This window comes from Macaca thibetana, chromosome 6, assembly GCF_024542745.1.
Source record: "Macaca thibetana thibetana isolate TM-01 chromosome 6, ASM2454274v1, whole genome shotgun sequence".
In the NCBI taxonomy this organism is placed as follows: Eukaryota; Metazoa; Chordata; class Mammalia; order Primates; family Cercopithecidae; genus Macaca; species Macaca thibetana.
In genome coordinates this window covers 104,817,219-104,840,506 of record NC_065583.1, presented here as the reverse complement: position 1 = coordinate 104,840,506, position 23,288 = coordinate 104,817,219, and the positions used below count along the sequence as shown (strand labels likewise).

Genomic DNA, 23,288 nt, shown 5'->3' with positions numbered 1-23,288 from the left:
CCTGTCCTGCCTTCACCAACTCTCTCTGTTTTTAATGCAGAGGAGTTTAGATCTGCCCCAGATCGCTCACCACCCCTATCCTCTCTTCTGTATATGGCAAAAACCATTAACCAGAAGATGAAGTCTGCAACAAAACAAAAAGCCCTCAGTTTCTAGAGTGACCTCCACTGAAAACACTTGGGAGGGAAAAGGGGGAGATTATAGATAACAAGACTTGTTTTCCTGCCATATATTTAAAATCAAGGTAATAGATTTATTCTGTGTATTTGAGGGAGTTGAATGATTTACATGTCGCCAGCTATCTGAAAAGGAAAAATGTGGATTAACTCGCACTGTAAGCCACATTTACTCTAGTGATGTCTTAGGACTTGTTATAGATAAGGATTATCAGACAGCCACCTGCCTAGATTCTCCCTTGACCTCTATCTGGCGGTAACTACACTTCCTTTCTTTGAACTGAATACATTTTATATATTGGTAAAACAAGGGGGAAACGTTGCTTTTTAAAAAATGTTATGGGAATGTAAATCAACTCCCCTCTCCCCTTTCCCTATAAAAGCAACTGGGGTGACAGAAGTAAGTGGGTAAGTCAAGGCTGCCTCTCTCTGAGCTGAGAATGAGAAAGAATAAAATCATGGACCTGGAAGGCAATGGATGTAGCCACATGGAACTGTCTTATTCGAGAGCTTCCTAGAGCTCTGGACCCCGGCTGCTCAATAGGCTGACCCCAGCCATGGGAGAATGGGGTGCCAGGAAGTAAACATATTTAGAGCTTACCCTTTAGGCAAGACCTGACAGTGGTTCTTATCCCCAGTGGCAACTGGAAATGAGGGCGGGCACATGTCGGCTGTGAAAATGACTAGGAGTCCCTGCTGGTATTTGGTGGGAAGGAGCCAGCGTGACAGATGCCAGTAGTGCATGCAGAGCAAAACGCTGTTGTCCACACTGACCATAGTGCCCCTCTAAGGATACTGGCCCAGCATTCCTGATGTGCAAGTAGACTCCTCATGTAGAGGTCTGGCTAAGAGCTCAGTCAAAAATCTGGAAGAAGTTTTAGGAAAAGCAACTTTCTTGCCACTTACTCTGGGACAGTGAACTAATGCCAAGTGACAGGGGAGGTGTTCTAGAATAGCGACTTTCAAATATGAGTCATGTGCCATTAGGGTCATGAAATCAATTTAGTGTGTCACAATGAGTAATCTTTAGAAGTGGAATAGAATAAAAGCAAATAGAAAATATCAGCACGTACCATTAGTAAGAGAGAGGGTGTATGTGTGTTCACCAATAAAATATGGAAAATGTATTTCTTACTGTGGGTCTCAGACTTCCAAGTAGCTAGTACCACAGGCATGAGCCACCACACCTGGCTTATTTTTAAAATTTGTTTGTGCAGATGGGGTCTTGCTGCGTTACCCAGGTTGATCTCAAACTCCTGGCCTGAAGCCATCCTCCCATCTTGGCCTTCCAAAGTGCTGGGATCACAGGCATGAGCCACCACACTTGGCCCACTTCCAACTTTTCTTCCAAAGCTTCCTGGCTTGTCTAAGGCTTCATAGAATTGAAGAAAGTTAGGGCCTTGCTTGGGATTAGGCTTTGGCTTAAAGGAATATTGTGCTGGTTTAATCTTCTATCCATACCACTCAAACTTTCTCCATATCAGCAATAAGGCCATTTTGGTGTTTTTAATCTTTCATGTTTTCACTGAAGTAGCATTTTTTATTTCTTTCAAGAAATTTTTATTTGCATTCACGACTTGGCTGTTTGGTGCAAGAGGCCTAGCTTTAGGCCTAGCCTATCTTTTGATATAACTTCTTCACTAAGCTTAATCATTTCTAGCTTTTCATTTAAAGTGAAAGATGTGTAAATTTCACTTGAACACTTCAAGGCCATCGTATGGTTATTAATTAGCCTAATTTTAATATCGTCCTGTCTCAGGGAATAGGGCGCCCAAGGAGAGAAGAGAAAAAGGAAAGTTGGTGAAGCAGTCAGAACTGCTGCTTAAGTTATATGGGCATGGTTTGTGGTACCCCAAAACAATTACAATAGTAACATCAAAGATCCCTGATAGGCCGGGTGCTCACGCCTGTAATCCCAGCACTTTGGAAGGCAGAGGCAGGTGGATCAAGAAGGCAGGAGATCAAGACCAGCCTGGTCAACATGGTGAAACCCCATCTCTACTAAAAATACAAAAATTAGCCAGGCGTGGTGGCAGGCGCCTGTAATCCCAGCTACTCGGGAGGCTGAGGCAGGAGAATCACTTGAACCTGGCAGGCGGAGATTGCAGTGTGCTGAGGTTGTACCACTGCACTCCAGCCTGGGTGATAGAGAGAGACTCCATTTCAAAAAAAACAGGATCACTGATAACAGCGCCCCATAACAGATAGTATAATAATGAAAAAGTTCTATGTATTACAAGAATTATCAAAATGTGACACAGAGACACAAAGTAAGTACATGCTATTGGAAAAAATGGTGACAATAGGCATGTTCAATGTAGGATTGCACAAATCTTCAATTTGCAAAAAAAAAAAAATGCAATATCTGTGAAGCACAATAAAGCAATGCACAATACAATGAGGTATGCCTGTATTTCCAATTACGTGTGTTTCAATCCTGTATGTGAAGAGAGGAGGAAAAGAGTACAAGAATTAAAAAGCAGTAATCTCATCAATTTTTTACAGGATGTAATTTCACACAGTAAAAAGCTGAATAAGAAAAAAGGAGGAGAAATGGAAATACTGAATAACACCGACAACCAAGGAATAAAAAGTTTGAGTAAGGAGAGGAGAAAAACACTAGAAACATATCAGCAACTGTTTTACCTTTTACAGGTAAGAACAATTTATCTTTCACTCTGAGTCTGGGAGTACTGCTATGTTACATGTCTGTGGCTTACAGGGAGTCTTTTATCATGCTTCAGCTATAATAGCATCCCTGTGTTGAGCATCTACTAAGTACCAAGGCTATTTTTGGTGCTTTACATACATTCTCTCATTTAATTCTTACCATAACCCTGGGAGCCACGAGAGAATAAGTACTATTGTTATTCCTGCATTACAGATGAGAAAACTGAGACACAGCCAGTACATGCAGTACATGATAAAGCAAGGGTTTTGAAACGCAGGCAGTTTGACTTCAGAGCCCATGCTCTTCACAATATTATACTGCGGTTACCTGCAGAAACAATATAAATCTGATAGTAACAAAACAAAAACAGGTACAGTCATCCATGAAAAAATTAAAATAACTGTATGTGAAAAACAGATATTTACCAGAACCAATCTCCCCTTCTGTGGGGGAAAGAGCCAGAGGGTTTGGGATTTCAAAACAGTACTTCTTTTTTCTTTTATTATTTTCATGATGTTACTGTGATCTAAATGAATAGTAATTTTCCATTGCTTCCTGAGTGATGGTGAGAACTAATAAGTTTGACTGGTTGTGGTTGGACTTTGATGAATCACTTATTGTTTTGTTTGACCATTGATTCAGCCTGTCAGGCCTACTAGCACATACAGCTAGTCACAAAGGAAACTGCATGATAGCGATAGAAATAAACAAGCATCCTCTTCAGCAGGAAAAGTTTCCCCAAAGAGGTGGATCCATAGTTCTCCCTTGGAAGAGTCAGATGTCTCTCAGAGTGGGGCCACTGTTGGAATTCCTTCAAAGCCTGGAGATGCTTAGGTCTTTGTTTGAGGATGTCACTGTCTGTAGATGTATAGAGAGCACATTACACAAACCATAAATAAGAGGTGTGGCGAATCTCATGGAGAAACACAATGTTAATTTTGGTAGGTTTGAAATTTCTCTACCTGGAATAAGAGGTTGGAGAACATCTTCAAACATATGAACATCTTCACACAAGTGGCCACCACACGGCGGTACAGAAGGAAAAGGTTAACAGTACTTAGAATTGTCTGTGGAACCCACTGTTTCACGCCGGCAAACTTAGAAAGAAAAGGGGCTCACTTTAAGCAGGAAAGAACTTTGGTTTGCCTAATTTAGTCGTCAACTACCAGTTTGAAAGTTAATCTTAGGCACTTATCATTTTTTATATCCATGAAATTTCAAGCATATTGAAGATTCTGTAGAATTTAGTTTTCTCAATTTGTCTCAATAAGTCAAAATCTAGTCATTGACCTAAGACTTGCATTGTTTATTAGATAAATGGAGGCATTTGGGAAGAAGAAAAAGCACAGGAGCATGTTTAGAATAATCCCACCAAACTTTATCCACAAACAATCCAAAATGTACAACCAAAGGGTGCAACCATTCAGTTGTATCAAGTGAAATCTCTGTTGAAATCATATATGATTTTTCTTCTCCTTCTCTTCTTTTGAGACATTAGCTCATTATCACTGAAGAAATTATAGAAAAGCAAATGACCTGGATTCCTTCAGCCCATAGGTTACACTTTAGCAAGACTTCTTCTTTTTTTGTAGAGATAAGGTCTCACTCTCTCGCCCAGGCAGGAGTGCAGTGGAGCAACCACAGCTCTCTGCAGCCTTCGTCTCCTGGGCTCAAGCAATCCTCCCACCTTGGCCTCCTAAGTAGCTGGGACTACAGACACATGCCACAATGCCTGGCTAATTTTTTCGTGGTTTTTGTAGAGACAGGGTTTTTCCATGTTGCGCAGGCTGATCTCAAACACCTGAGCTCAAGTGATCCACCCACCTCAGCCTCTTAAAGCACTAGGATTCCAGGCATGAGACACCACACCCGACGTAGCAAAAATTCTTAACCAAAGCCACAGGTCAGCTAGTATATAGGTTTTTGGGGGATTTGTCTCTTCAGTGTGAAACTGAATTTAAAAATTTTAGGTAACCTTAGGAGGAATGGTGAGTAGGCATCTTTATTTAGTCCTAGAGTAAGTTTCCTTTCTCCTAATTCCTATATACTTCACACTGGAAAAGAGTCACTACAGAGCTATCAAGAAAAAGTACTGAGCTGCTTATTTATAAAATTTCAACCCATCATTATGAACTTAAAAGTAAACCTAAGTGGTAAAGTAAACCAGAATTTGAGGTTTCTTAAAAGCTGCCCAAACTGCTTGAGTATATTAGATGAATACTAGTTTTCAAGTTTAGAAAAATTTTCTTCTCTTGTCAGAAAGAAGATGAAGATTAGGAGTATTAAATTTCTCTTTGAACATACTTTCCTCTGTAACCTGAATACTATTGTTCTCTTTGAACTTCTACCTGGTAGGTGTAGCTGCTGGAGAAAAGCCACATCACCATGAAGGCTGGTTCTGTATCCAACGGGTCCATCCTCATCAGAACCCGCAGGGTTCCACGTCCATTTTAAGTTCTTTGTTGTTTTTTGCTTATGGTCTTCTGGCACTTCCCTTATCAACTGTCCTGACCTTCACCCCTCTCTTCAGCCTCCCTACCTCACTCCCCCTTCTCACTCTGGGTAGAACATTGTGGCCATTTTGCTGTTCCCACATTGTAAATGTATTCTTTTCTTGTTCTTTCCAGTCTGACAAGATAGTATGCATTTCCTTCTACTCATCTATCAATCCTTCTAGGCCAGTCTATATAGCTGGGCCCTTAGTCCACTTTTCTTTTCTTTTTTTTTTTTTTTTTAAAGATACAGAGTTTGTGTTGTCTAGGCTGGAATACAGTGGTATGATCACGGCTCACTGCAGCCTCGAAATACCGAGCTCAAATGATCCTCCCAACCTCAGTCTCCTGAGTAGCAAGGACTGCATGCATGCACCACCACACCTAGCTAACTTATTTTTACTTTTTTCTAGAGACAGGGCCTGTCCATGTTGCCCAGGCTTGTCTCGAACTCCTGGGCTCAAGCTATCCTTCTGCCTCTGTCTCTCAAAGCGCTGGAATTATAGGTGCGAGCCACCATGCCCAAGCTTTGCCAGTGTCTTTGGACACCAGATTCTGTTGGCTACCCACCCTGTCTTCTGCGTCTCTACAATAAATATTAATATGTGGCTCAAAATGTCAACAGTGAAAAGTAGATATAATATGTTAAGTGTATCATATAGTGTGTATCATTTAAATCCTATCATAATTTTCTACTATAGCTTCCTATAGTATGATATGAATAATATTAAGTAATTAATATTTGATATTAATATTTTTAAATATTAATATACAATAGGAAGCTAAAGTAGAAAGTTATATAATATCAGTCTAAAGGAAACTGTAGTAGAAAGTTATACTATATACTAATAGCATAGAGATGAGTACCTGGCACATAAAAATTATTTTATATACTCATCTATATGCTTTTAGTGACATTAAGTCATTGAAGACAGGGAATCAGATATTGCTTTGTGCTTTAATAATATATTAACTTATTGTTTTGTGGGATTTTTTTGTTTTCTTTTTCCTTCTTTCCTTCTAGACCAACCCTTTATACTTGGCTAAGCTGATTTTCCAGATGCCACAGAACAAGTCCACTAAATTTATGGATACTGTTATTTTCACACTATATAATTATGCCTCTAATCAGCGAGAAGAATATCTACTTCTCAAGCTTTTTAAAACTGCTCTGGAGGAAGAAATAAAGTATGTATACAAATATGTATGTAAAAATACCAATGAATAGATCCTTTTGTTAGTGGTGGCTGTCTTTGGTTTACTAAAATTATTTTCAAATTCATATAAGTTATTCCCACATATTAAAATATATCAAGTTTCTTGAGAATACTTCTATATCATTAGAGCTATATTCAAGTACCATTTTCTCCCACCAATGATACTTTCTGTAGTGTTAAATTAACTTTTGATTTTGTATGTCTGTAAAACTGAAAATCAATATTATATTGGAAGTCAGTGGAAACATTTAACTTAATTAAAATTCTGAGTAGTAAGGCCATTAATGGGTGAGAATGCAGAGTGCAATCTCTGCTGAAATAGTCTTCCCTTCTTACTAGAACTTAAGCTACTTTTGCTAATTTATTTTCCGACTCAGTTAATGTAAAAATTGTATAGGTAGCTATAATGAGTGGACTGAGAAACATGCATGAGAAATGTCCTTAGCTCAGGTGGCCTTCCTAACTTGTGGAAACCTTAAGTTATACTAGTTCCTGTTGGTTTTGGGAGCACAGGAGTCAGCCACCTCTGCCCTCCGGGTGTCTGTAAGCCCATGAGAAATGTGATTCATCAGCAATAGGAATGCTATGCAGTGGAATGTGGTAAGTACTAAATGAAGGACACTTCTAAATGAAGGACATGTACAGTGTATCAGGTTAGAGGATAGGAGGAAAGATTCCAGCTAGGTTGACTAGTAAAGATTTTGTAGAAGAGGTGGTGCTTGACCCAAAACCTTGAGGAATAGCTGCAATTTTTATGAGAAGAGATAGAAAAGGGAAACAAGGCACAATGGTGGTGGAAACGGCATGGGCATAGGTCCCAGAAGGAAAGTAAATTAGTCTAGCCAGAATGTAACCTAATTACTAACTACCAGGAGATGAATCCTGAAAGATAGGGTAGGGCCAGGTAGTGGGAGACTCTGAGTAAAGGCTCAGCTGTTAAGGCTCTATTTGCTTTATGGGGGGGATCTGTGAAATCTTTATTTTTCTTTTCTTCTTCTTCTTTTTTTTTTTTTTTTTTTTTTTTTTTTTTGAAGACAAAGTCTCACTCTGTCTCCCCAGCTGGAGTGCAATGGTATGATCTCAGTTCACTTCAACCTCCGCCTCCCGGGTTCATGCCATTCTCCTGCCTCCGCCTCCTGAGTAGCTGGGACTACAGGCACCCACCACCACGCCCAGCTAATTTTTGTATTTTTAGTAGAGAAGAGGTTTCACTATGTTGGCCAGGCTGATCTCGAACTCCTGACTTCAGGGGGATAGGTCCCAGAGAGATGGCGGGTGAAGCTGTGCATGCACATGAGGTCTGAGGGGAGAACGTGGGTTTTGGTTGGACTCTGGTAGACCAGTTATTCTTTTGTTTGGACATTGATTCACCCTCATTCGCCTTACAAGCACCTACAGTTAGTCAAAAAATAAACAAAAATAGCATTTAAAGGTGGGAAGAGGAGCCAGCAAAGGAAATAAAAAGGAATGACTGGATAAGATAAGAACCAGGCACTGTCGGGCTCTAAAGGGGAAGGAGGTGGAAGAGAGAGAGAAAGTGGTCAAGAGGGAGAAGAGAAAGGGAAGGAAGAGAGGAGAGAGGCCCAAAGAATCAGCAACCATAAATCAAGAAAAGCTCTCTCAGCCATCTGATGCGGCTAGAAGCTGTATTGCAGCTTTGAGTGGGATTTGAAAAAGTGAAAACAGTTCATTCAATCAAGAAAGTTGTTTTTGAAATTTGGTAACTACAGGGGCATGATACTTGTACAGTGTCACCCAGTATTGTTAGTCCTGGTCCATTTTCAGCTCATACCTGCCTTCTAGATTGAAATTGAGGCTGTGACTTTATTTTCAGATCCTCAAATTGCTCATCTAAGAAACATACACCTTATAGACTGGGAACAGTGGCTCATGCCTGTAATCCCAGCACTTTGGGAGACCAAGGCGGGTGGATCATTTGAGGTCAGAGTTGGGACCAGCCTGGCCAACAATGGTGAAACTCCATCTCTCTGAAAATACAAAAATTAGCTGGGTATGGTGGCGTGTGCCTGTAATCCCAGCTACTCAGGAGGTTGAGACAGGAGAATCGCTTGAACCCTGGAGGAGGAGGTTGCAGTGAGCCAAGATCGCTCCACTGCACTCCAGCCTGGGCAATAGAGTGAGACTCTGTCTCAAAAAGAAAAAAGAAATATACACCTTATAAATGATTGCTTGTTTTTGAAGCACACCAACTTAGATTTTCATAAAGAAAAGTATAATTCCATGAAGTCCTTGCCTTCCAGAGGGAAGATACATTGTTTAAAACTGTATCCAGGCCCAGTGCCATAGCTCATGTCTGTATTTTCAGCACTTTGGGAGGCCAAGGCAGGCGGATCACCTGAGATCAGGAGTTCAAGACCAGCCTGGCCAACATGGTGAAACCCCATCTTAAAGTACAAAAATTAGCCCCAGGCATATGGTGGCACACACCTGTAGTCCCAGCTACTCAGGAGGCTGAGGCAGGAGAACTGCTTGAACCTGGGAAGTGGAAGTTTCAGTGAACCAAGATCACACCACTGCACTCTAGCCTGGGTGATAGAGCAAGACTGTCTCAAAAAAAAAAAAAAAAAAACTGTATCCATAGAAGCAAACCATTTTGTTTTGTCTTGGGCTTTTTTAGATCGAAGGTGGACCAGGTACAGGACATAGTTACTGGTAACCCTACAGTCATCAAGATGGTCGTCAGCTTCAATAGAGGTGCCCGGGGACAGAACACCCTGCGCCAACTCCTGGCTGCAGTGGTGAAAGAGATCATCGAGGACAAGTCGCTGATTATCAACACGAACCCTGTAGAGGTGTACAAGGCTTGGGTGAACCAACTAGAAACACAGACTGGAGAGGCCAGGTAATAGTCAGGAAGGTGTTGGTCTTCTGTTGTGCTTTTTGATATTTTCACATGTGTATTTATTTACGCCCTTAAACTTTGTTAGGCAAACAGTACATAGTCAATTGTCAATCCAAAATGTTACCTCCCTTTAACATATCCATGCAGATTACGTCTTGATACTAAAAGGTATTTTCAGATTTCAGAGCCAGGTGATCCCCGATGCCACAACTTCCATAATTCTCTCCCTTGTTTGTTTTCTTTGTGTATTTCTAAACCTCGACCTAGAGATGGTGCAGACTCTCTCTTCACCTGATAATACATCCTTTCTTTACAGTTACCAATCAAGTAACTTTACTGTGTAAGGTTTAACAATCCAAGTTGGATTGGCTTATTCCAAGTGGTGGTTTGTAGATTTAAGCAATCCTAGCTTCTTGTTTCCTGTAAAAGGATGTCTGTGAAATAAAGTGTACACAGAGAATTTTGTAATTATGTGGCTGGTTGTCACAGTACTATTTGTAATAATAAAAAGTCAGGAAAAGTCAAAATATTTAGGGTTGAAGGATTTGTTAAATAAATGTTGGTATAGCACATAATGGAATAAGTATTTGGAATGGTGGTGTAGATATACATTTCTTGGCACAGAAAAAGTTCATGGTATATTTTCCAGTTGGAGTTAGGTGCAATAACCCATTTTTCTGGGAAAAGAATGCTCATTGCATACACCACACAGGATCTGTATAGAATGTCTATATACACAAATTGCATTATACTCATCAACACGTGAGGCCCATAGACATACATGCACAGAGGAGGATTTGGACAGTTATTCCCTAAGGTATGAAAATTGGTTGTCTGCTTTGGTATTGTTTTAGATGATATGTGATTTTATTTTTCTGTAATGAACATTTGCTTTTTATAATTAAAAGAAACTTAGCTGAGTCTAAATTACCTGGGTCTGCCTATTATTTTGCCAGAAGAGCCCAGAGGGACAGCCTCAAGTCCTTCCTGCTCCAAGTTGCAGAAGGTACCCTCTGTGAGGGTGGAGCCTCCCCTCATTTACTAAACATTTTGTTACTGGTGCCAGCGGGCAAAGTCCAATTCACTGTACAAAGCTTGACTATAGAACCAACTTGGCAAGAAAAACTAATGCTTGTACCTAAGCCTCCAGTTAATTTAAAGCCTTTGTGTTTTCAGCAAGTTGCCTTATGATGTGACCACAGAACAAGCTCTAACATACCCAGAAGTGAAAAATAAACTGGAGGCTTCCATTGAGAACCTGAGAAGGGTCACCAACAAAGTCCTGAATTCTATCATTTCTTCCCTTGATCTACTGCCGTAAGTTGTACTTGCAGCAAGTTTAACATTCTTTCCTGGAAGTTCTTGGAATACGATGTAAAACAAGCCCCTGTAGTGAAGACAGCAGTTTTCCCTTATACTGTGTTTACTATTTTAAAAGATTGCTACATTTACCTTTTAAATCCTGAGTGTTCTGTAAAGAAGGGGCAATACTTCAGTAGCAAACACAGCTCAGTTATTATCATCAGTGGAAGTCCTGTGATTCCATTACCATCTCATCTTATGTTTAATTTTTAGAAAAACTACTCAGCTGAAGTTGACTGGAACAATTGCTGTGTGTTTTTTCCTCACTCCGCCTTTTTTCCATTATTTTCTTTTGTCATCTGTTTTATATGTAGTTATGGATTGAGGTATATAGCCAAAGTACTGAAGAATTCGATCCATGAGAAATTCCCCGATGCAACAGAAGATGAGCTATTAAAGGTAGATTTTCAAGGGTAATCTCACCATAGCTTCTCCTGGGGTTTGAATCAAAATTACCAACATATAACTTTGTAAGATTGTTCCCCATGTGTAATTATTTATAAAAAGCTGCAGGTCTTCTGTTTCTAATGACTCTCAAGATAATTGATTAAGCTGAGGTTAATTTGGAGATCCTAGACATTATTGAAATTCTTGTATTAGAGCATTTTGGGGGCAATGAGCATTTTTTCATCAAAAACAACTTTACAAATTATGCTATTAATAATGTGTGATAGTATTCATTACCTTTACTTAACTCCTTGTTAGGATTTACATCAGAAAATGATCTGCTTTCTCTTGGGAAATGTAGGGAATATGTATCTTAAAAAAAAAAAAAAAAAAACTAAACTAAAACTCTTGAGTTTTCTTTCTTAAAAATGGTCTTGCACTTCTACATCACTCCAGATTGTTGGAAACCTCCTGTACTATCGGTACATGAATCCAGCCATTGTAGCTCCAGATGGCTTTGATATCATCGACATGACAGCTGGAGGTCAGATAAATTCTGACCAAAGGAGAAACTTAGGATCGGTGGCCAAGGTTCTTCAGCATGCAGCCTCCAACAAGCTGTTTGAAGGAGAAAATGAGCATCTCTCCTCTATGAACAATTATTTATCAGAGACGTATCAGGAATTCAGGTGAGAGGGGCCGTTAGTTTTGGAGAAACATGCAAGAATGGTAGGCAAGAATAATATGTGCTCTGTGCCCAGAGCTAGAGTGGGCATGGAGGACAGGAACCCCAGGTGGTTACAAGCATTTCTTCTACCAACCACTCGGGGAAAGAGGAGAGAGGGAAGTGCAGGCAAGATTGCCTCTGCCTGGCGATCCCCATCCCACCCCAACTGCTGCACTCCCATTACACTGAGTCTTTTCTGTGCGTATTCTTTCTGCTGCTGACAAAATGGAATGCTTGTTCTTCCTTGTAGGCTACAGGCTTCTAGTACCTAGAATTTAAAAATCAAAATAGCAGATTTCTGCTTTTTTCAACTTAAGAAGAGAGGAATCATTTTTAAAAAGTTTTCCTATGAGGAAGAACTTGCCTTATCTACATCACATACATTTGACCCTTGATTAACACAGGTTTGAACTGCTGGGGTCTATTTATATATGGATTTTTTCAACCAAAGACAGAGAGAAAATACAGTATTCATGGGATGCAAAACCCACATATACAGACAGATGACTTTTCACATACATGGTTCCACAAGGCCAATTTCAAACTTGACTATGCACAAATTTTGGTGTGTATGGGGGTCCTGGAACCAATCCCCCAAACATACCAAGGGACGACTGTAGTAGGAAATGGAATACTTGATTTTGAAAGATTAGGAAAGCCCAGATTTTATATTTGTTGATGATTGTATATGTGAATATGTTCTGTTCTATTTTCAAGCCTTTCTTAATGACACATTTAAGAAGATTTAATTCTGTTGATTTGTGTTTCCAAGTTATATCACTAATCATTAATAAGAAAGGCATGAGTCTGGTAGTCAGATTCACTCCTCCTAGAGCTCTGAGGAAGCACTTTCCTCTTGTCATGTTTGTTCTCATGTCTGCCATTTAATCAACAGGCCATAGAAGTATAACATCAATTTTGCCTCTTTTAAATCCTCACTTGGAAACTTATTTCCTATTCCTCAGTCTCCCTCTGGGTGAGTGACTTATCTGAAAACAAAGGTAGTTCATGATTATTCATTTCTATTTAGAATTTGTGGTCTTTTGTGAGAAAATTACCCCAAATCCTCTTACTACAGAAAGTGTTGATTTTTCAAGCTGCAATTTTTTCATTCTTCTCACCGACTAAAAAAGTAATATCCAGGCTGGGCAACATAGGGAGACCTCATCTCTACAAAAAAATTTTAAAAATTATCCAGGCGTGGTGGCACGCACCTGTAGTCCCAACTACTCAGGAGGCTGAGATGGGAGGATCACTTGAGCCCGGGAGGTCGAGGCTGCAGTGAGCCGTGTTTGTGCCACTGTATTCCAGCCCAGGTGACAGGGTGAGATGCTGTCACACATACACACACACAAAGTAATAGCCATTCCCCACATTTCTCATGAACTTTTAACTGCTGGTATTCCTATCAGTCATTTATGTTCCCAGCTATTCTTTATTTTAAAAAAAAAAAAAAAACAAGACCAAAGAAGTGAGCCTCTTCTAAACTCGTCCTTTCTTCCACTCATATTTGTCCTTTGTGTTTCTCAGAAATCTACAAAAAATTATAACCAAAGCAGCATAGGAAAACTGATTGTCACATGGGAACATGCTCCCCACAACGGGGCTCTGCTGTTTAACCTCCCCCAGCCTCTGGCTGGGAAAGCAGAGGTCATTTCTGGTACATAAGACCCTGGTGCCCATAGGAGAGATACCAACAATGATTTCAGGCACATGAAACATTTACAACTTTATAGAATAAAATATATATTCGACCTGCACAAGACTTGTTTAGGCAAAGAATACATAGAACTACTAAACTGTGATCACAACACGTCTCACTTTTCTTGATCTCTGTCAAAACTTGCTATAGCTTAAAATAGATTTTTTAGGGTCTGAGTACTGGGACATGTTATGTGTCTGGATGTCTAGCCTTAACAGTCTTTCCATCAGCCAGCAGATATTTGCAGCAACAAAGAAGAGTAGACTTAATCTCATTTTTGTCAAACTGGTAACAGAAGCTCTGAAGGGTGATTAGGGTGATGCAGGCCCAGGAGCTTGTGCTTTTTAAAGCAGCAAATTTGACTAATTGTTTTTTCTATTGTAGTCCTCACAGAGACTTGATTCTTAGATCAAGAATTATCATTTTTGACTTTTTATTTTAAGTTTCAGGGACCATTTTTAAAGTAACATTTTTAAGATGACCTGTGCATAGGTCACTATATCACTAAGTCACAAACAGGGCCTGAGGCCCTCGCCACTCTCTCCAATCCTGTTTGAGGAGCTGGGTCCAATATCCAGAAACATGGATGCAGCTCCGACAGCCAGGAGCCAGCCTGAAAGAAGCCATAACACGTCCTCTCAAGGTCTGAGTAGGGAACAAAGTACATGTCATCATTCAAATTTTCCTAGCTATTTTGATGAAACTGTTTAATGCACACATTTGAGTCTATCTTAAGACTTTTTCCCCCTTTATTAGGAAATATTTCAAAGAAGCATGTAATGTCCCTGAACCAGAAGAGAAGTTTAATATGGACAAATACACAGACCTGGTGACAGTCAGCAAACCAGTCATTTATATTTCAATAGAAGAAATCATCAGCACACATTCAGTAAGTGGGGCTGGGGAGGCGTCTTAGCAATGGACCTATGGTTTAGGCATCTGTTATCTTGAAAATGTTTAATCTCTACAGGACTTATTGTACACATGTGCTAATACTCATATTCTTAACCCTAAAAATCCCTCAATTATTTATTCCATGACTCTTATACGGTAATAAAACTCCTTCTCCCAAACAAGAAAATTCTATTTTTACATGATATATTTATTCCCTGACTCCTATATATTAATAAAACTTCTCCCCAGAAAAGAAAGTGTACTTTTGGCATAATCCATTTACAAAGCCAGATTGTGACTGGGATGGTGGCTTATGCCTGTAATCCCAACACTTTGGGAGACTGAGGCAGGAGGATCACTTGAGCCCACGAGTTTGAGACTAGCCTAAGCAACATAGTGAGACCCTCATCTCTACAAAAAATTTTTAAAAATTAGCCAGGTTTAGTGGTACATGCCTGTAGTCACAGCTACTTAGGAGGCTGAGGTGGGAGGATCACATGAGCTCAGGAGTCTGAGGCTGCAGTGATCTATGATGATACCACTGCACTCCAGCCTGGGCAATGGAGCGAGACCCTGCCTCAAAAAATAATAATAATAAATAATAAAAATAAAGCCAGATTGTAAATGTGCAGTTTAAGCCCCAGGCAGGGACAGGCTATGGTGTTCTCATCAGCCAAAGCCATGCTATCTCGACCCACACCCTGTCTCTCCCCTCTTCTAGGAACCCTCTCAGTTTTTCCAGTAATTTTCTGAGGGAAATGAGAATATTCTTATGTTTTAACATAGAGAGGCAGTAAGCAGGCTATGCAAAGAAAACAAGAAACTATCACCCAAAGGTGGTAGCCTTCTGCGAAGAATCACTTCCATTGTTCTGGAAACCGCCATTTCTTGGAAGCAGGCAGTTTTTCACATCATGTGCTGTGCTATGACATCTACATCTGGTTTGCATGCAGACATCACTGCTGTCAGCCATTAGCATCTATTAAGTACCTGTTGGGTGCAGGGCACTGTGCTCAGTGGCATGGGGAAGGAATTGGGAGGCTTTAGATGGCTTTGCAAACATTAAAATTTTTAAAAAGCTAATCATTGAGGGGTTTGCATTGTTTTGTTTTTAAGATCAATTGGAACTTCTTTCCTGAAAAATCTTGGTTTTTAAAAGGTAACCTTTTCAAGAATAGTTTCAGACCTTATGAGTTAAAGCAAGGTCCTGGCGATATGTTAACAATGCACCCTGGACCTCCCAAATTAGAACCTGCATTCTAACAAGATCCCAGAGGATTCAGATGCACATTCAAGTTCTAGATGCTTCAGTTAAGGATGCACCCAACTTTGGCTTATACAGACAACTAAGGGGAAAGCATAATAAATACATGTTCTCAAAGGTTGTGCTCCAGCCCCCATCAAACCAGACATACTAACAAGTGGCAGGTTAGCTGCTTAAAATTTCAGTCTATTATTAAGCTCTTCTAAGAAACTAAAGCTTGAATGTAGATTTGAAGGAAAGATTGAATCTAGTATTGATTTTCTTCTTTCAGGATTGAAACAGGGAACTTCCCTGACATTTACATCAAGCTATCAATACGTACTGATTAAATGAATAGGCTATCCTTCTTTTCTCTATATATAAACACCCTAAATTACAAGGAAAACTGTCCAGCAATCTAGCAATGCATTACTTACGAAAATAATTATCTATTGGACAGACTTGTTTATATTTGAGCAATGACCCATTTGTCTGTTTTTATGGTACATTATCTGTCTTCAAAGAATGTGCACATCTTGGGTGCACATTTGCTGAATGCAATATCCACATGCAAGAAAAATGGTGGGGAGTACTTGTTTAGAGTGAGAGATTCTTTCCTGAGAGTAGCAGAGAGAAAATGTCACCATATTAATTTAGAAGTCTTAGAAGTCTTTAGGGAGAAATAGTCTCTTCTTTTGTTAACAAGAATTGAAAACAGAATTCAATCCTGGGAAAGAGAGCTTGTGACCGATTTGGAATTCCTTCCTGTGTTAGGTTGGAAGCAGATGTAATGTGGGGAAATTGTGTAATTTCATAGGAAGGCTGTCCTGTTTACTGTCTGCCTTCTGTGTGGAGGCGTCCGTGTGCAGACACAAGCACAGCAGTAGCAGGATTTGCCAAGCCTGTGGCCATGTGCTTGCCCCTTTCTCTAAGGAAGATGTAAGAACTTCAAAATAAGCGCTTTAAAAAGAAATTACTAGGAAATTTTGTCAGAATAAAAGGTAGAAGCTGACCACCTAAATCATTTTCAAAGAAAACAGCCAAATCAGTTGCCCTGTCTCATCAGAGAACAAGAACATAAATTTATCCATCTTGCATATTTTGTTCTTGTCTCTTAATTTTCCCTCCAAAACATCATATGTACCGCCTTTCCAGATTTTGCCCAGTCTTTGTATCACCTCTATTATTTATTTAATGCCTTTCTTTAAATCAACTCACCTTTTTAAAAACAACACATAATTTATTTGCTTTAAAACAAAGTACCTCTACCATAGTGAAAAACTAGCCTGCTTTGCCATACACAGAAACTTTAGAAGAAAATAAGAATAGTGAAAACAAAATAGTTAGATACAGTCACTTCTTGCCTTGAAGTTATGCATCTGAGGTGTGTTCTCTCTTTGTTAACAGCCCTGCATGTGTCAGGGAAATGTTAAGAAAAAATTAGCATTAAACAGATACTCTCTCCTTCGCTGATCTTAAAGATGAGAAGAGAATGAAAAAGGCAGTAATCAAGACAGTGCTATGCTGGCATAAGGTTAGACATAAAGACCAACGGGATAGAATCAAGAGTCTAGAAATAAGCCATCACATTTATGGTCAATTCATTTTGACAAGGGACTAAGTTCAATGGGAAAATAGCGTCTTCAAATGGTGCTGGGACAGCTGGAAATTCAAATGCCAAAGAATGTAGTTGTGCCCCTTCCTTCCACTCTATACAAAAAGTGAACTCAAAATGGGTCATGGACATAGATGGAAGAGCTAAAACTATAGATCTCTTTGAAATAAGATATAGGAGTAAATCTTTGTGACCTTGGATTAGGCAGTAGTTTCTTAGATTTGACACCAAACACGCAAGCAGCAAAGGAAGGAAATAAACTAGACTTCATCAAAATTGAAAACTTTTGAGCTATAAACAGAAATATCAAGAAATTGAGGCTAGGCATGGTGGCTGACACTTGTAATCCTGGTACTTTGGGAGGCCAAAGCGGGAGGATTGCTTGAGGCCAGGAGTTCGAGACCAGCCTGAGCAACATAGTGAGCCCCCATCTCTACAGAAAAGGAAAAAAAATTAGCTGGGTGTAGTGGTGCATTCCTGTAGTCCTAGCTACTCGAGAGAATTAAACAGGAGGATCCCTTAAAGCCAGGAGTTTGGGGCTGCAGTGAGCCATGATCATGCCATTGTACCCTAGGTGACAGAGTGAGACCTTGTCTCATTAAAAAAAAAAAAAAAATCATCCAGGTGCAGTGGCTTACACCTGTAATCCCAGCATATTGGGAGGCTGAGGCAGGTGGATCACTTGAGGCCAGGAGTTCAAGACCAGCCTCGCCAACATGGAGAAACCCTGTCTCTACTAAAAAATACAAAAATTAACCAGGTGTGGTGACACATGCCTGTAATCCCAGCTAGTTGGAAGGCTGAGGCATGAGAGTCACTTGAGCCTGGGAGGTGGAGGTTGCAGTGAACCACTCCAGCCTGGGCAACAGAACGAGAATTTGTCTCAAAAAAAAAAAAAAAAAAAAAATTGAGAAGACAACCAAGAGAATGAAAGAAAATAATTGTAAATAATGTATTTGATTGGGGACTTATATCCAGAATATATAAAGAAATCCTACAACTCAATGATAGAAACATAATCCAATTTAAAAATTGGACAATTACACATCAAAGGACACAGTCAACTGAGTGAAAAGATAACCTATGGAATGGGAGAAAATATTTGTAAATCACATGTCTGGTAAAGGGTTAATATCTAGAATATATAAAGAATTCCTACAGATCGACAACAAAACAACCCAATTATAATATGAACAAAGGACTTGAACAGATGTTTTTCCAGAGAAGTATACAGATGGTCAGCATCACTAATAATTAGAGAAATCAAAACCGAAACTGCAAGGATATACCACTCACACCCAGTAGGATGATTAATATCAAAACAAAACAAGAAGAACAACCAAAAAAAAAAAACAGAAAATAAGTGTTGAGAAGGATGTGAAGAAAATGTAACCCTTGCACCCTGTTGGTGGGAATGTAAAATGATGCGGCTGCTGTGGAAACAGTATGGTGGTTCATCAAAAATTTAAACATAGAGGCTGGAGTATGGTGGCACGATCGATTTAAAAAAATGAAACATAGAATTACCTCATAATCTAACAGTTCCACTTCTGGAAGTATAACCACAGAAAAATGAAAGCAGAGTCAAAGAGTTATTTGTTCACTCATGTTCATAGCAGCATTGTTCACAACAGCCAAGCGTCTATCACTAGATGAATGGATAAAATGTGTTATATTCATACAATACGATATTATTCAGCTTTAAAAAGAAGGAAATTCTGATACATGCTACAACACGGAGGAACCTTGAGGACATTATGCTAATTGAAATGAGCCAGTCACAAAAAGACAAATACCGCTTATATAAGGTACCTAGAGTAGTCAAATTCATAGAGGTATATTTGTGGTTTCCAGGGGATAGAAAGAAGACATAATGGAGAGTGACTACCAATGGGTACACGGTTTCTTTTAGGGTAGTGAAACTGTTCTACAGTCAGAGGGTGGTAATGGTTGCACAGCTCTGGGAATACACTAGAAGCCATTCCATCGTACATTTTAAGTGAGTGGATTTGATGTATCTGAATTCATTTTGGTAAAGCTGTTGGAAAAAAGATTGAAAATGGAAAAGGAACTAGCTTTTCATTATGATGCAGGATTTTATAAAAATAGTTGCTCAGAACAACAAATGTTACCTCCTGTCTCCAGGATTACTAGTTCCATACTTTGGAAATGTTGTTTCAATGTAACTAGAAATGCGAGCAAAAACAGATGTGTTGCTGTTCGTGTATAAGGTTGTAACAATTAAACCAACTCCATTAAAATTTGTTTAAATTTAAAAAAAAACAAGAACCAGATGTGTTGTCCTTCATGGTTTCCCCCAAGTGCTGCTACCCCTCAGGAGTTAATGCTGTTTCCTCTAAGACCTGGCAAGACACCCCAACAGATGTTACTCATCTTTGGGCCTTCTTAGGATCAGGAAAGGGGAAACCACTCAGGACATCTAGGTCTCTTACGTCCTTACCCAGGAGAGATCTTCATTGCAAGACAGATTGAAACAGCTAATAGTAGTGATTAAGAAGAAAATGACTGTAGTGTTTGATTACTGCATAGAAATGTAAATGCCCTTCCAGTTTGTTACCAACGTTAGCTGAAAGACCTGCCTCATTCTGGACTCTTTCCCCCAACTTTGACTTTTTCTATGGAGGAAGAGCGAAGCACAGAGATCAGGTAGTAGAAGGCTACTCCTTGGCAGACCTTGCTGAAAAAGGGTTTATGAACATGTTTCTTGCTACAATTTCTTGATGTACAGTAGGTACTTCCCTCTAAGATACAATAAAAACTGTCTCTATGTCTCTGATTTTTATAAATGTCATACTTGTGTTTAAGATTTAAATAGTATGAGGAGGACATTATGAAAAATTTCATATAAATATGGTACAGTTGAGAATTTACTTTTTTCTTTGTGTGTGTGTTGCTTTCTACATAAAGCTCCTGTTGGAACACCAGGATGCAATTGCCCCTGAAAAAAATGACTTACTGAGTGAATTGCTGGGGTCGCTGGGAGAGGTGCCGACCGTGGAATCTTTTCTTGGTAAGAGCTTGTTCCTTCTACCTATCCCTTGGTTTTTGTTTAATTGGGTTGGTTGGTTGGTTGGTTGGTTGGTTGGTTGGTTGGTTGGTTGGTTTTCCTATCCTAGATAAAACAATTTCTTTTGGAATTGAATGCTTAAGCATATTTAAAGAATAACAACTACACTTGCCCCTTCCTACAGTGAGAGTTCTATAATTGATAGAGTCCAGGATTATAAAATAATTCAGTATTTTTGAAGGTAAGCTCCAGATATGTAAAAAAGGAATTGTCAACTTGTATTATACAGAAAGAAGGCATCGTTAACCAAATTTATTAGAAAATGAGAAATAATTTTATTAACAGTTATCCTTTTTAGTAATTTGTTTGTATTTGAAATACCTATGTCCCATGTCATTTTAATTTTTCAATCGATATTTTAAAAGCCACTTTAGCTATAGTAGAATGTGGGTTTTGTGAAGGCCATGATCTCCCATTTAATTACTGAGCCTGTCTTTCCCACAGAACTTTTATGTTACGTTATTGGTGCCATCATCACAAAGAGTGAATTGTAAAAATAACACTAGGATTTTTTCCTTACAGGAGAAGGAGCAGTTGACCCCAATGACCCTAACAAGGCAAATACATTAAGTCAGCTTTCAAAGACCGAGATTTCTCTTGTCTTGGCAAGCAAATATGACATAGAGGATGGTGAAGCTATAGATAGCCGAAGCCTCATGATAAAGTAAGTTTGGGGATTAAAGGGCACATGTCTCCAAATGCACATCTTAAACCATGCAAATTCAAATAAGGCTAAATCCCAACTAATTTATTGAAAAGTATGTGAACATTGGCCAGGCATGGTGACTCACGCCTGTAATCTCAGCGCTTTGGGAGGCTGAGATAGGCGGATCACGAGGTCAAGAGATTGAGACCATCCTGGCCAACATGGAGAAACCCCATCTCTACTAAAAATATAAAAATTAGCTGCGCGTGGTGATGCATGCCTGTAGTCCCAGCTACTCGGGAAGCTGAGGCAGGAGAATTGCTTGAACCCAGGACGCAGAAGTTGCAGTGAGTGGAGATCGTGCCACTATACTTCAGCCTGGCAAAAGAGCAAGACTCAGTCTCAAAAAAAAAAAGTTTGTGAACGTTGAAATCTATTATGTATATCCATCAAACATCTAATCAAGGGATAATAGACTGTAGAATTTAGGAAGGAATTAAATATTACAATAGTTTACAACACCTTCCTTGGTTTTTAGTTTTCCATGTAGTAATTTGATTTTTTCCTTTGAGAAATGATTAACTCAGCTTACATAAGTCCTTAGGTAACTGAAGAGAAATATCTATTACAGAGTGGCCAGAAGATTAGTAAGGAAATCCAGTTAACCAACGTTAATTTCCGGTATAGAGTCATGTAAAAACACATACCTACGATAAGACATTATGATAGCATCTGATTTATTGGCCTTCCTTCCTATTAAACTGATCCTGGATATGTTTACCAGCTTTGACTTTATTTGTACCCTACTTCCTGCCACCAAAGACTTCAAGTGAAGCATTCACACTTTAAATAATACTATCTTTTCTCCATCAAAGAATCAAGGATATTCCACATCCATCCTTTACACACAGAGTAAGAAAGAGAATGAGATTCGTGATACAACACCATAAATCAAAAGCACACACTGACCAAGCAATGCAGTTTTCAAGAACTTATACAGACCCGAGAGTGCGTATCAGTACATTAGAACAGTTTTGTATTGGGGTGAGATGGAAACTGGAAGTGGAAAAATGAGGACAAAAGGGAACAAGTGTGTGTTGAAACAATACTTCACATATTACTTCCAAGCTACCTGTCCTGAGTTCTGAGGTTGTTTTTATTTGTGGCAAGAGCTTTCTCTCCTGCCACTGATGTGCTGAAGTGTGCTTGAAATGTGAATGAAAACAGCATTCATCTCCACTTAATTTTTTTTTTTTAAACATTCAATCATCTATGAAAACAACAGGAAGAACTTCTTCACTGTGCTGTGTTGATATGTTCTTCTCTTAGGCTTGTTGATTTTGTCCTCAGATCATCTGAGGCTCCATTTGGTCATGCAGCATTTGGTCAATGCTTGTCTACCTACTCTGTGTTCATGCACTGGGCTTGAGACTGGGATACAACAGTGGGCAAGCTGGTAACAGCCTCTGTCTTACAGGGGTGGAGAGCACAGCTCGACAGTAGGACCGTGACCAAGTTGCAGGACTAGGACTTACCCTTGGCCTCACAAGAGTTGAGGGCAGTTCTTTTTGACTACAGATTACCAAAGCAGATCAAACTTTCAGGGAGACAATTCAGGACAGGGCAGGAGAGAAAGGGGGAGAAAGTCTCCACCCTGGGTTCCTCTGAACAAGTGCCAATTATAAAGATAACTGGAAATACAGATTGTGTGGTTTTGCCATGTAAATGAAATTAGGGCAAGTATCCCATGATCTCATAAGCTTTGTCCGTTAGAAGTAATGGGAAGAAATTTTTTCTTAATTAGTTTTGTCTGCTATTTCAACATTATTTTCTAAATGCAGTCAACTCAAATGTCTGCATGATGTCTGAGAATCACAATTTGAGTAGTTCAAAGTATCAGATCTTCTGAATATCATATATATTTATACTTATTCCTGAGCACCAGTCTCAATGATTCCATAAATTCTAGGAAATCACATTTTAAAGATAAACCCATAAAAGTCAGGCCTGTCTGGAAGCAATGTGTCTTAGCCTGGGAAACCTGGGACGTTGTCCTGTTTGCCTTACCCATTACCCAGCCTCGGCCCTTGTGTGGCTCTCCCCCAGTCCCCAGTGTGTGTTGGAAACAAACACTATCCACTTCTTTAATCACCACACTATATAGAGCCAGCAGTGGGTTTATTTTTTATTGTGGTAAAATACACA

At 39.4% G+C, this 23,288-nt stretch overlaps 1 protein-coding gene across 6 annotated transcripts in view; it reads left to right on the top strand.

The window, feature by feature from the left end:
* IQGAP2 (IQ motif containing GTPase activating protein 2) overlaps window positions 1–23,288 on the top strand; it is a 309,380-nt gene that overhangs the window by 263,878 nt on the left and 22,214 nt on the right. For all 6 annotated transcript variants that reach the window (XM_050795627.1, XM_050795628.1, XM_050795630.1 and 3 more), the window contains 9 exons: window positions 2,682–2,831; window positions 6,364–6,527; window positions 9,195–9,419; window positions 10,596–10,736; window positions 11,096–11,180; window positions 11,625–11,857; window positions 14,354–14,486; window positions 20,278–20,380; window positions 20,960–21,101. In XM_050795627.1, coding sequence (XP_050651584.1) covers window positions 2,682–2,831; window positions 6,364–6,527; window positions 9,195–9,419; window positions 10,596–10,736; window positions 11,096–11,180; window positions 11,625–11,857; window positions 14,354–14,486; window positions 20,278–20,380; window positions 20,960–21,101 — 1,376 coding nt within the window. The remainder of the gene's footprint in view (window positions 1–2,681; window positions 2,832–6,363; window positions 6,528–9,194; window positions 9,420–10,595; window positions 10,737–11,095; window positions 11,181–11,624; window positions 11,858–14,353; window positions 14,487–20,277; window positions 20,381–20,959; window positions 21,102–23,288) is intronic.